Source organism: Nuphar pumila, chromosome 6 (assembly GCF_984573655.1).
Source record: "Nuphar pumila chromosome 6, dmNupPumi1.hap1.1, whole genome shotgun sequence".
Lineage (NCBI taxonomy): Eukaryota > Viridiplantae > Streptophyta > Magnoliopsida > Nymphaeales > Nymphaeaceae > Nuphar > Nuphar pumila.
The window spans coordinates 126,510,636-126,524,503 of NC_143254.1; the positions used below are offsets into that span (position 1 = coordinate 126,510,636).

Sequence of the window (13,868 nt, forward strand, 5' to 3'; positions counted from 1 at the left end):
CCACCTTCCACCGGGTCCAGCCTTCACCTCCAACCTTGGATCACAACCTTCACAAGCCGGACCTCCTTCCTCCAGCCACTCCTCCCAGCCGATTCAGCCATCTCCAGTCCTTCCAAGTGTAGCAGCATCACCATCATCTTCAGCTTCCTAGCACCCACCTTCATCACCATCATCTTCAACCTTGGTGCAACCACACCTACCGTCCTTTCCTTTAGTCAATCCAAGCAAAGACCCTTCCCAAGGTAAAATCCCTTACCTTTGTAATTTCTTTATGATTCTATTGCAAAGCCAGTTTTGAAATTGGATTTATATGATCAAAAGGAATATCTCATGGTTGTGGAATCTTGATTTACCATATTCAAGGTTGTAAGAGAGGTGATCCATCCGATGAATGGATTGGGTCCTTCTCATCAATAGCCAACATCAACCAACTTTGTATCTCCTTGATCTTCTTTATTTTAAGCATGGTTTTCATATAAATCACACGTTTTAGGTATTTTGTTTAATTAGTTTTACCATTTTATAGGTATTTTACTTAGTTTTATTATTACTTGCATATTAGTTATAGCATTTTTATTCAGGTGTTCAGTCCGGTCTTTATTTCATGTACCGATTCGCATTGTAAAATTCTGATAATTTCATGTTAAGAACGTAGATCTTTTTCTGATTTCTCATAAAAAACCCAGATTGATTCGGGTTCTGAAACTTCATTTTAAAAATCAAACCCTAAATCGGGTTTTCTGCCTTTTTGAACTTTCAGTTTGCGCTTTAGCAGACAAGAACCTCTGGTACCACTCTTGTGGGAGATCCGGATTGCTCTCCAAAAATCAAAGTGGATTCATAATCGAGTCTACTGATGATCTGGAAATTTTGAGGTTTTTCCAGTTAGTTTTGACCTCTGTCAAAAATCGGATTTCCCAACCCCCTGGAAAAATCTTGATTTTTCTTCGTCAGGGTATAGACAGACTCTAATGCATTAATTTCGTCCAATCCATAGCCCGTCTGCAAAAACTTTCAACATGAAAGTTGTTCCTAACATGTTTTCCTGTCATTTCCCAAAATTTGAGAATTTTGGGAACTATTTTAGTATTTTTCCCAAAATTTTATTTTCTATCTGACAGATTTCAATATCCTGAAATTCCAGAGATTTAGGTCTCTGATAACAGTGTGCCCTTTTCCAAACTGTAACCTGAATCCAAATAGTGTAAAAAGACAAAATTTTCCCCAATTTTTCAGGAACATTTTCTCACAATTTCAGCCTTTTTCCCATCTGTTTATTATTTTCCCCACATTTTTTACCGAAACCTGTCTGTTTCCCCCAAATCCTAGAGTCGCCGGATTCCGATCCGACTTGCCGGAGTGACACAGCTCTGACCATAGGTCAAAACCAAAAAGTGTAAAACGCACAAATCCTTGCCTTACTGTCCTCTGTCACCCCATAAAATTTGAGAAATTTTTATGAAAGTTTGATATCTGAAATCCCCTTTAGAATCAACATTTTAAGCAAAAATCACAAAATTTAGGGGTTTTAGTTGAATTTCTATACTTAAAAATACAAAAAAAATAGATTTTCGAGCTTTATTTTGTTTTTAGGGTTAGTTTAGGTGTCCATACCAAATTTGGCTTAATTCAAAGTTCATTTGCTCCATATGTTAGTTTATCTTTAAATTCAGAAGCGAAAATCAAGCGAAAATCAGGTTAAATTTGATATTTTATGATATTTTCGCCATTTTAGGGTTTTGCTCATGTACATAAGCATGTAGAATCATATTAGGGTTAATTTCAATCTCAATTGCATTTCATATTTTTCAATTTTGCAAAATTTATATCAAAAAACCTTGGTTTCAAGGCCATAGTCTTGTCATCGGGGGTATTTTGGTCATTTTGACCTCAATTTCGAAATTTCAATCTTTAATTTCATAAATTTTCATGCATATCATCATATTGTGTTTGATTTATTTCATTTGATTTTCAAAATTCTAAAATTTACAAAATTTCTTTCAGAAAACCCTGATTTCAAGGTCATTAAGGGGTATTTTGGTCATTTTGACCCCAATTTCGAATTTTCAAGTTTATTTTCGAAATTTATTCATTATTTATCATGTTTATATCAAAGGGGGTATGAATTTGGGTTTATATCTGAATAATTTCTGATAATTTCTCATATTTTCGGATAAATTCAGAAAAACCTACATTTTTGTGCTAACCTTGTTTTCTATTTTTGCAGGAACATTCAAGAAGAAGACTTAGTTTTTATTTCTTTTATTTCAATTCAATGTAAAAATCAATGTAATATTTGGAATAAGAGTTACTTCTCTGCTTAGAATAGGGTAGCATTGTATATAGTTTAATTTCTGCAAATTTCAATATTTGATGTATAATTCAATGCATATTTATTTCAAATTCACTATGGTTGACACGAATGGCACGTGCACAAGCTCTTATGGAGTTTATAAACTCGGTGGGATTCGTATTTATGGCCATGGTCAGAATACGAAGAAAACCAAGATTTATGATTTTCGTATTAGCCACATTCAGCCTACACACTTAGGCTAACTTCAAAATGCACTGCATTTCTTTAAGTTTTAAAAGGATTTCCCAATTCCTCAATTGAAATTCCCTTTCAAATTCATATTCATTCATTCATATTATTCAAATTGCAAATTCATTGTCCAATTTCAATTTCAGAAAATTCAGTTTTCTCAAGAATTTCCAAGTCTTTCTCAGGATCTGATTTTCTTAAAATCTCGAGTTTTCAAAAAAGATTTCAAAGCATTTCCTAAGTTCAAACCAAGATTTTCCAATGTTTTAAAATTCTCAAATTTCAAAATCCCCAATTTTCAGAAATCGATTTTCTCAAATTTCCCATTTTCCTAAGGATCCAGTTTCCTGAGAATCTGTTTTCCATTTCAAAAAAAAATTTTTTTCAATGAATTTATTAGATTTTCTCAAAGTTCTCAAATCCATTTTCTCAGAAAAGAAAATTCCAAATCTCAAAATCGATTTTCCAAAGTTCAAGTTTTCCTGAGTGTTCATTTTTCAATGCAAATTTCTTATTTCCAATGAAATTCAATGATTTTCCCAGGAATTCCAATTTCAAGCACTTTTTCAAGCATTTTCCAAGCATATTTCAACTTTCCAAGCAAACATGATCCTTTCAAAACTTGCATTATTTTCAAAATTTCATAGCACAAGCCTGATTCTCTGTGCATTCTAGGAAAAATAGAGCATAATTTAGATATTTGAGTCAAGTTAAAGCACATAATTGATCATTGGTTCAATTACCCCTGATAAAGGCGACAGGAACGGTTGAATCTCGTACCGACAGGAGGATCCCATTCCACGGAATTTTCCCGCAAATTTTCAAAATGGAGGCGAACAATTGTCAAAACCAATTTTCAAAACTTTGGTTGAGTTTGACTCGCGAAATTCGTTTCTCTCGCAAGAGAGGGGAAAATTTTTCCGATGATAACAGTGTGACACTTGTGAATTGATTATTTGTCTGCAAAAGATGGTTATTGACAATGGTGGCTCTTTACAATACCATTGATGCATCAAAAAGCATCATTTTAGTTGGCATGTTCAGCACGAAATTCAGATGGAACTCATATTCCATTCTTTTTGTCTCTGTGGAAGTATTTTTATATGGGATTTGTATCATAAATATTCATCAATTGAAGGTTAAAGTTTACTCTTTTGCATCTAAACTTGTGCCCATTCCTGTCAAAACATTGCTAGATCATGAACCTGCTTAGAGCCTGTAATTTTTGCAATTTGTATGTTGGGACCAGATTTGCTGGTTTTTGTTACTTGGTCTGAAAATCAAAGTATATTAAACTAAACCCTGCATCTTGAATTGGATTGCTGGATCCGTAAAATTGCACTGTTTGAATCCTGTCTAGGGCACTTCCCCTGCTAGACTATCAAATAATGACAGTTGCAGCAGCAACAACAAGAACATGTTTTTTCTTCACACAGTTATGAGAATTTTATCTTTCTACTAATTTTTTTCGGTATCTCAATTAAAGTATGTGAATTAGTGTTGAAGAATAATCAATTCCAACCTAAGTAGATCTAATAATCTCGGCTTGGGTGTGAAGGCCTCTGATGAATCTGATCCTATTAGTGTGACACCCTTGTCTAATATAAGCTTATACAGAAGGGGGTTTGCTCATAGTCTGAAACTTAGTGTGATTTTAAACATATGTTCGTATTTGGATCCATATCCGATACCAATTATATCATTGGGATATCGAAAAAGTTGTTGTGTAGTTGTTTTATATATGCTTAGACATACTTTACATCAAAAAGCATCATTTTAGATTCATATTCGTGGCAAAAATTCATCAATTTAGGCATACTTTCATAATTGGACCCATATATGGGCCAAAAATCCATGATAAACTTGTTAAAACATGTAAAATGGTGGACGGATCAGGTCATACGATCTAAAATGAAGTAATCTGACCCATTATCCATGACTGTCCAAGTTGTCCGTGCATCGCCATCAAACAACGGACATTTGAAACACATCTGAGTACAATCCAAACAAACGTTGGACTTGGTACACATTTGACAGAATGAACACAACAATGTTTTGTTTCGTCTTTTTTGTTCATTTCATCCAATCCTGGACAAACCATCAAACATACCCTTAATTTACTCCCAGGACAAGAATTGGGAGTAATGGATCCAACTTTAGATACAGTTATAGAGGAGTCATCTGCAATATAGAAAATACAATTGCAAAACTGACAACAACAACAACAACAACTACGCCTTCATCCCAAAACAATTGGGGAATTGCAAAACTGACAATTGGCTAAAATAGACTCGTGCAGTCATATGGCATGATGCTCATGAAACTATCAATCACCCAAAAAGACTACCAAAAAATACATGCACAAGCAAAATAAGAAGAGGAAGTGGGAACGAAAAAGAGGTCAAAAGAGGGAGCAACAGTGAATGACTGATTTAAGAGCTGTAATTGGAGAATCTGTTGGTGCATCTACTGCATCAACTCCAAAATGACTCCCACCAAGATGCTCAAAAGAACCCCTTCCATGGAAGTCAACAGACTGGATCTTTTCACTATCATCTATATGGCCATTCTTGTCCTTAGGACTTTGTCCAATGGATTGAGTTGCAGAACCTCCACTTTTCTTTTTCAATGCAGGGCATGATCGCTTCATATGCCCCATTTCTTTGCAATAGTAGCATCCCATACCACTCATGCCACCTGTGGATGCTTCTGACATAATAATCCTCTCATCACTAAATCTACCATTGACACATGACCCATCCAACTTTAATGGGCCAAGCTGAATTAATTATCCCCTCTCCATCACAACTACAACCCCCAACTACAAATCAAAAGGCCTGCACACAACAGAAAACACAGCACAACAGGACCAAATACACAGTATACAGTCGGAACACTAGAAAGATATCACTAACTTCAAGATGCTCTCTGCAATGAAACCAAAAGACAGCACACACGCTATGCTACCAATCGCAATGAAACCAAAGAACACCACACACACTATGCTGCAGATACTACCAACTCACACCAGCACACATGTGCTCAACCGATATAAAGAACATCAACAAAATGTGCACCAAACAAGATGCACATACAACCAATGAAAGAACAAAGATGTTGTTGATACTACCAACTCACACCAGCACAGGTATGAATGTAGCCGATATGAAGAACATCAACAAAAACACCTCAAATGCCCCATAATATCCGTCATAACCAGTCAACAGATGTTGATTAATAAGGAACAGGCCTTAGACAACAAAGCACAGCATTATCAAAGTATTTTCACAACCAAAACTTGATTTTGATATCAAAACTCGGTTACTGCCTCTTGATATACTCCAAAAAAATCTTTAAAACTCAATCAAAACTCTCACCAAGAATGCTATCAACAGCCTTCTAACCTAAGTCACACGGACTCGGCTAAAAGGTCGATGCACCCGCGTCGACAGGCCCCGACACGGGTGCGGCTTCGGACAGCTTCGAACACGGGGCAGACACGGTCAACTAAGTGTCGGACTAGGTCAACGCACTGGGGCCGAGTCTGTCCACATTTTGGACTTGATCAACTTTGACCGAGTCTATTTTTGTCCATTTATTAAAATTAATTTGGACTCGGGTCAGGTCCGGATCATGTTCTTCCCTCTAATTCAGACGATGAGGATAAGTTTTGTTGTTATCGCACTCACAAGCTTCTTTATGTGTTATATTTTGGTAAGTTTGTGTTGTTACTTCAATAGAATTACTTTTTGTTTTTGCTTTAAAATTTACAATCTTATTATTGTTATATATATATATATATATATTTTAAAAATATATATATATCCGGACCAAAATATATATATATATATAGTCGTGTCCCCGTGTCCAAAATTTTTGAAATTGCTCTGCACCCGTGTCACACCCGTACCTGTACTCGCACCCATGTGACATATCTTTTAACACAAAAACAACCCAAATGATGCAAATCTAGGGCATTGAAACCCCCCCGATGAGATCAATACTAGCCGATTTCTCAAATCTGAATACTATTCACGTCACTATACAAAAAATCAGAAAAAAAAAATGTAAAATCAAGTATACCTCAGATCCGAATGATTCTTGATTTAGAAATCATCTAAAATCAAGAGCTAGCAAAGTCTCAACTCAATCGAACCAAACTGCAACAAATGTATGGACGTCCTTCTTGGGGCACGCAAACCGAGACTGGCAACTGATGCACCAGAATGGAGTTTCTTCTTCCTCCGTTTCAGATGATCACCAAATACCTCTCTCTAGGATTGGGTATTGCTCTTATACCATATCAAAGTAATAGAGTTCCAACCATGAGAGAGAGAGCAAAGAAGAAGATGAGAAGAGAAACTTCATTAAGTGAGAAAAGAAGGAATACAACTATATATGAATGGCATCCCTCCTATCCCACTACAGGACAAAAACAAAAACACTACTAAAAGAAGTAAAAAATACCCATGTAAAGAATGTAACGTACACATAAATACAGTGGGGGTAACACACCAAATGTAACACATTGTACATAAGACTTAATAGAGACCAGACATAACTGTGCAACTCTGCCAATACAGCTATTACATTTGAACACTTCTCCACATGTTTATTCATCTGAAATTGGAAAAAAGATTCTAACTACTCACAAAATTTCGAAGATGATGGTCATTGTGACTTCATCCATATATACCATAAATGATTATGCTGTCAAGTATTAATTATGGCAGGAACCAATGGAAGACATGTACACTCAGCAAACATCTGTTAATAAGCCACCTTGCAGTCAAGTTCCCAAAAACTTAAAATGTCAGAACCTTTTGACAAGAAAATGTAGAAAAATCAACCTGTGTAATTGAAGATAAGGAGCTAACCAAATGTGTATTGAAGATAATGACACTATATCATACTACGTAGAACAATGTATGAAAACCTAAATATAACAGAATATTGTATCCTTTTAAATCACTTGCAAAAGAAATTACCTTAATCTTTCCATCTTGTGACCCAGATGCAAGTATCTCTGAGTCTCTACTAAAATCCATGCAGAGGACAGCATCATCATGCATCATAAAAGCATCCTGTAAACTCACAGAACATCAGCTGTTTTCAAGAAGAGGATGCTCTTTTATTTTATCTCCAAAAAGAAAAACAAAGAGAAGGTCTCAAAAATATTGACCGGAAATAACCACAGTAAACCAAAGTTCAAGATCAAGAAATACTTAGTGATTAAGAACCCATAACCCAAAAGCAACAGGATCTTAAGTTGGAAGGACAGAGTATAGAAGCCCTCTACATTCTGACTAATCAGAAAGCATGTGTTTCAAATTTCCAAGTTATGAACAGTAAGCCCTACATTGCTAAGTCAGGAAGAAAACAAAGGCACAATGACGGCTGATAGTGGATATTTCTCTGTTTGTGGATCATTTGGCTTGAAAGAGTGGGTTTTCCAAACGAAGAAATGTGGGGAATTCACCAACTAAGCAAGCTGGACAGAACTTGCCCTAGATTGGTTCACATAATCAGAAACCTATTTTCCCCACTTAAATACTATAATTTGCTTTTATTTTCATTGAAGTTATTACCAACATCGCTTCATCTTGGAACTTTTTGCAACCTCTCTTGTTTTAATTGAAACCACCATTTTGTCCAATAAAAAAAAAATTTAAAAACTTATTTTAATAATTACTGTAGCCCATGTTCTTGAACAAACTAAAAATGAGATACCCATTCCATAACTTTCTTTTTCGTTTTTACCTTTTTCACACAGATAACATAAAAGTTTACAATATCTCAGTTACTATAAGCAGTAGATGTCAGAAATTCAACACGTATTTGTCTAGCAAAAGTGAAAAAAGTCATTAACATAAATAGCATATGTAGTCAAATAAAGAAAAGTTGGCTCACATCAGCTTGATATTGTAGATCTTTCTTTAGCTTCCCACTTATGGGATCCCAAACCTATCAAAGGTCAGTCATCAGTAAGAATGTAGTAGGTAACTTCCACAAAAAACAAAAGCAGACATCATACCACATACCTCAACGAAACCATCAACTGAGCATGAAACAAGGTACTGACCATCTGGTGAAAAGCGAGCACATTCTGGGTGATTTTTCTTGCCAAACTGTCAAGCCACAGAGAAAAACTTGAATTCCATATGATATTAAAACTTTCATACACAAATGCTAACGAAATACAAAATCATAATCGAATAATTTTTAAATTTTTATTTAACAATTTGATCTTATTGGGTTGAGGCAACGCCTAGGCATCTTGGTTCCCACCTTCAGAAGTAGGTGCTGCCTACTGTTTTTTACTTCATAGGTGTTTTGTTTACTAGAAGTTCATTTTCTGCTTCATTACAAATCAAAAACACCAAAGATCCAGTAGAAGATTCAGGCCAATAGGCAGAATATCAACTGTGGCAGCCACTACAGAAGAGAACGCTTGGAATAGATGTACTATTGTTAGAAATGGTATCCCACCTTCAACACAGAAGAAAGAGAAGCAGAGAGGGAGAGAGATATCGATGGCTGCAGAAAAACCCCACTCAATTAGGGTCTGCTATATGTTGTATTAGATATACACACGTACATTTTATTAGGGTACAAAAACACCCTTTACACAAAGTATAGAATTTACAACATGCCATTAATGAGCATGTGTTTAAATACCACTTAAAAAACAGATTGGGTCTGGATCTGAGATCTAGACCCAGTCGTGATAATTTTTTCACCCTCCCTCAAGTTGGACATGGTTTTGAACCATGAACAACTTGTCTTTTAACATCCAAAATCTGTCCTTGATAAGTCCTTTTGTAAACAAGTCAGCAACTTGATCAGCAGTCCGAACGTATTATGGTCCAATTTCCTTCTCTTCGACCTTCTGTCTTACAAAATGTTGATCAATTTCAATATGCTTGGCACGACTGTGATAGATGGGATTGAATGACATGTTGATAGCACTTTGATTGTCACACAAGAGAATGCTTTTAGAAATCGATTCTCCTACTTCTGTCAACAGGTGTATGATCCATGTCACTTCGGCTGTAGCAGCAGCCATTGATCTGTATTCAGCTTCTGTGCTCGACCTGGCAATGGCCTTTTGTTTTCTACTGCTCCAGGAGACAAGATTTAGGCCAATGAAAACACAGTATCCTGAGACTGATCTACGCTCATCTGGATCTCTTGCCCAATCTGCATCTGTATAAGTAAGAAGTTCGTGCATGTGATGGTCATGCATACTCTTTCTGTATAGAATGCATTTAACAGCTTCCATATGTCCAATATGTGGTTCATGCATGAACTGGGATACCTGATTGACCGAATAGACAATGTCAGGTCGAGTGAAGGTAAGATACTGAAGCATTCTGACTACCCTGCGATATCTAGTACGGTCCTCATACAAATCTCTATCTTGAGAACTTAGTTTCTGATTAAGTACACTGGGTGTGCTTAGGGGCTTGCAGTCTCCATACTTGCCTTACTAAGAACATCAACAGTATACTTATGTTGAGTAAGTGTCATACCTTCAGGAGTCCTATCAACTTCTACTCCAAGAAAATATCGCAATTTACCAAGATCTTTCATCTTAAATCTGTGGTTCAAAAGTTCTTTGACTTGTTCAATATGTTCATTAGAGTTACCTGCAATGATAATGTCATCAACATATATCAATAACAGGGTAACTATATCCTTGCATTTGAATATAAAAAAAATGGTCAAGAAGAGACCGACTAAAACCATATTTTTCTACTTCAAGAGAGAAACTATCAAACCAAGATCGAGATGTCTGTTTCAGACCATATATAGCTCTCTTTAATTTGCACACGTATTCTTTGGAGTTCCCTTCAGCCTACCCAGTGGGTTGCTCCATATATACTTCCTCCTTCAGAGTTCCATGGAGAAAGGCATTTTTTACATCCAGTTGACTAAGAGTCCATTGGTGCTCAGTAGCCAATGACAATATAATGCGGATAGTACCCATTTTTATGACTGGACTGAAGGTTTCATCATAGTCTTCTCCTGGCTCCTGTGTGAAGCCTTTGGCAACCAGTCGAGCCTTGTATCACTCGATAGTACCATCCGACTTATACTTTATCTTATTCACCCACTTTGAACCAACCACATTTCGATTGTGGTCTGGGAACTATATCCCAAGTGCCACACTCATGAAGAGTCTCTATTTCTTCGTTCATAGCTTCAATCCATCTTTTAGAATTTACTGCTTGATAAAACGTGATGGGTTGATCTTCTTTGTCCAAGGCGGTTAAGAAAAGTTGAAAATTCATTGTGAAATTCTCATAACTAACCCACCTATCACTAGGATGCCGAGTCCGGGTAGACCTTCTGTGTACAGGTGATTGAATGGAAGCAGAAGGAGAATTCAGCTCCTGATTAGGGTTGGGGAAGATCTCCTTCTCACGTCGAGAGTAAACAATGCCTTTATACCTTTCGGGAGCCAATGATGATTCAGAGATCACACTTTCCTGAGTTCTTTGCACAGCAATAGACACGTTTGCCTCATCTCTTCGATTACAGTCTGTATAGCAAACACCATCAATACTAGAAAAAGAGATCTGAGTTGAGCCAAGGGTGGTAAGTTTCAATTTCAGAAGTAACTACATTATGACCAAAATTGGATTCATCAAACACAACATTTCTGGATATCTTGATGTGTTTGCTCACGGGATCATAGCATCTATATCCTTTGTAATCATCAGCATATCTCACAAATCTACACTGTAAGGCTTTATCCTGAAACTTGTGTTGCATTGAACTGTCAACATGAACATAACATACACACCCAAATACACGCAAATCGTGATAATTTGGATGCACACAATGCAAAAAAAATATGGTGATTTGTTTTCCAAGATATTCATGGGCAATCAATTTATGACATAGACTGTTGTATGAAAGGTCTCTACCCACAAGGTAACTAAAAGATTACTATCATGCATCATGCTCATTACACTTTCAACAATATGGCGATGCTTCCGTTCAGCAATCTCATTCTGTTGAGGTGTATGAGGACAAGACACCTGCCTACTTATTCCATTTGTCTGGAGGAAATTAATAAAGTCATTTGAAGAGAACTCACCCCTCCATCACATTGGAAACGCGTAATATTCTCAGAGAATTTATTTTGAACAAAGGTATGAAAATTCTAAAACAATTTGAAGGTTTCAGATTTACTTTTCATGAAGAAGATCCATGTATATCGAGAATAGCTATCAGCAAAAATAAGATAATATCTAGTGTCAGACATGGAAGGAACTGGAGCGGGACCCCAAACATCATAACATATAATTTCAAATGGTCTTGAAGCTCTTTTATTAATGAAATGAAATGGGAAAACATGACTCTTACACTGAAGACAACTGGAACATTTTTTATTATAGACACTTAAATTCAAACTTGACTTGGGAATAAGACTGCTTGAAACAAGCTTATCAATAAAACAACTACTACAATGACTCAGACAACCATGCCAAAGATTCGGCTCAATACATTCAGAAAGATTAAAAACACTCTCAGAAGAAGCTATGATGATAAAGTGAGCTTCAAGATGGAATCAACAGGTTGAACGCGAGAGGAAGGATTCTCTTGGAAAACGTACATATTCCCTTGTCGTTTTCCTTCAACGAACGTTTCCCTCGTGTGAAGATCCTTAACATGAACAGAAAAAGTGGTAAACTCGACTGAAGCATTAATGTCATCGACAAGTTTAGAGACTGAAACAATATTTTTCTTGATATTAGGAGCATGAATAACATTTGAAAGAGCAAAAGAAGAGTTGGACATAGGAATTACAGAATTTCCAATGTGCGAAATATGGTGATCAGACCCATCTCCAGTGACAATACTATTTCTACCAACATAAGGAGCAAGATTTAGGAACTTACCAGCATCACCAGTAACATGAGTGGTTGCACCAGAATCAACATACCAAGTACCGTGATCATTCTGTTTGATGTTCAATTCACCCAAGGCAAATAACAACAGCTGCTTGACTTCCCCAGTATTCTTCAATGTATTTGTTTCCTTTCTTGTCTCCAATTGTTTCCCTCGATTTTGCGGGTTATACCAGCAATTTGCTTTTATGTGCCCCCTTTTGTTGCAGAGAAAGCAGGTAGGTATCGTCCTTTGTCTTTGCAGATTAGGAGACATACTGGGAGTAGGTAAAATTCAACGGGCTCCTTGTCCATTCTTCTCTTGACCTCCCCTTTCCCGAGATTCCCACCTGCCACGTCCTCGACCATAAGTAACACCTGTGGCAAGGACCTCATGTGCTCCAATGGGATTGTGAATATCTTCAGAGAATCCCTTTAAGGTCATCTCATATTGTAAGAGCTTAGCACGTAGATCTTCAAATGTAGGTAAGTCTGGCAAACACAGCAAGGAAGTAACCATCATGTGATAATCGAGTCTCAGCCCGCTTAAAGTTTGTTGCACCATATCTTTGTCACTGACCGCGCAACCCACGATGGCCAATTGATATGTGATAGTCTTTATTTTGTTTAAGTACTCCATGATCATCATGGAGTCATTCCTCAACATTTGAAACTCTTTCTTTAAAAATAAAATTCTAGCCTGAGAAACTTAAGAATATGTCTGAACAAGACGATGCCATAACTGCATAGCTGAGCAATCATCTGGGATTGCCACAAGCACCTCCTGTGACAAAGTGGAAGTGATGTAGGCAACAAAAGCCTGATCTCGCTTCATCCAGGATACATACTCTGGATTTCTAACAAATGTAATTGAAGTTTCACCCTCTCCATTCTTGCCTTTTTGTGATAAGAACTCTGGAGGGACAGGAACAGAGCCATCCAGATGTCCAGAAAGATCCTGACTCCTTATGAATGGGATGATTCGTCTCTTCTAGGTTAAAAAGTTGGAATTGTTAAGTTTCTCAAACACAAGCTGACTGAGAAAGTTGGAAGATAGACCAGAGTGCGAAGAAGGGAATGAGTCCATAGTCAATGGGTAAAAAAAAAAGGATTAAGAGACTGGAAAGGAAAATCACTTTTAGAGCAAACAAAGTAAACTCGAAATTCGACTGCTTTTTTTTTTGACTTGCAGACCCGAGACAAAAAACTTGCAGACCCGAGACAAAAAACAAAATATGCAGTGAGAAAGAAAAGAAACTGCTCCAAAAGAAATATGAATCAATCAGCAAGAAGGCACATTAATATGAAAATAACGTGTTTTATCTAATCGTATTTTCTTTCTAAAAGGGAAAATTCCAAAGTTGAGAGGTAGGCAAAATGATCTTAATCAATTAAGGAACTACAGCGAACGCACAGAAGTAGACAGA

The 13,868-nt window shown here is 36.6% G+C and overlaps 1 protein-coding gene across 1 annotated transcript in view; it reads right to left on the minus strand.

Moving 5' to 3' along the window:
- The window catches only part of LOC149836107 (suppressor of mec-8 and unc-52 protein homolog 1), a 71,425-nt gene that overhangs the window by 42,581 nt on the left and 14,976 nt on the right, over nt 1-13,868 (minus strand). Inside the window, exons 7-9 of the mRNA XM_090010787.1 lie at nt 8,584-8,670; nt 8,453-8,506; nt 7,531-7,626 (exon numbers count right to left, since the gene is read on the minus strand). Coding sequence (XP_089866913.1) covers nt 7,531-7,626; nt 8,453-8,506; nt 8,584-8,670 — 237 coding nt within the window. The remainder of the gene's footprint in view (nt 1-7,530; nt 7,627-8,452; nt 8,507-8,583; nt 8,671-13,868) is intronic.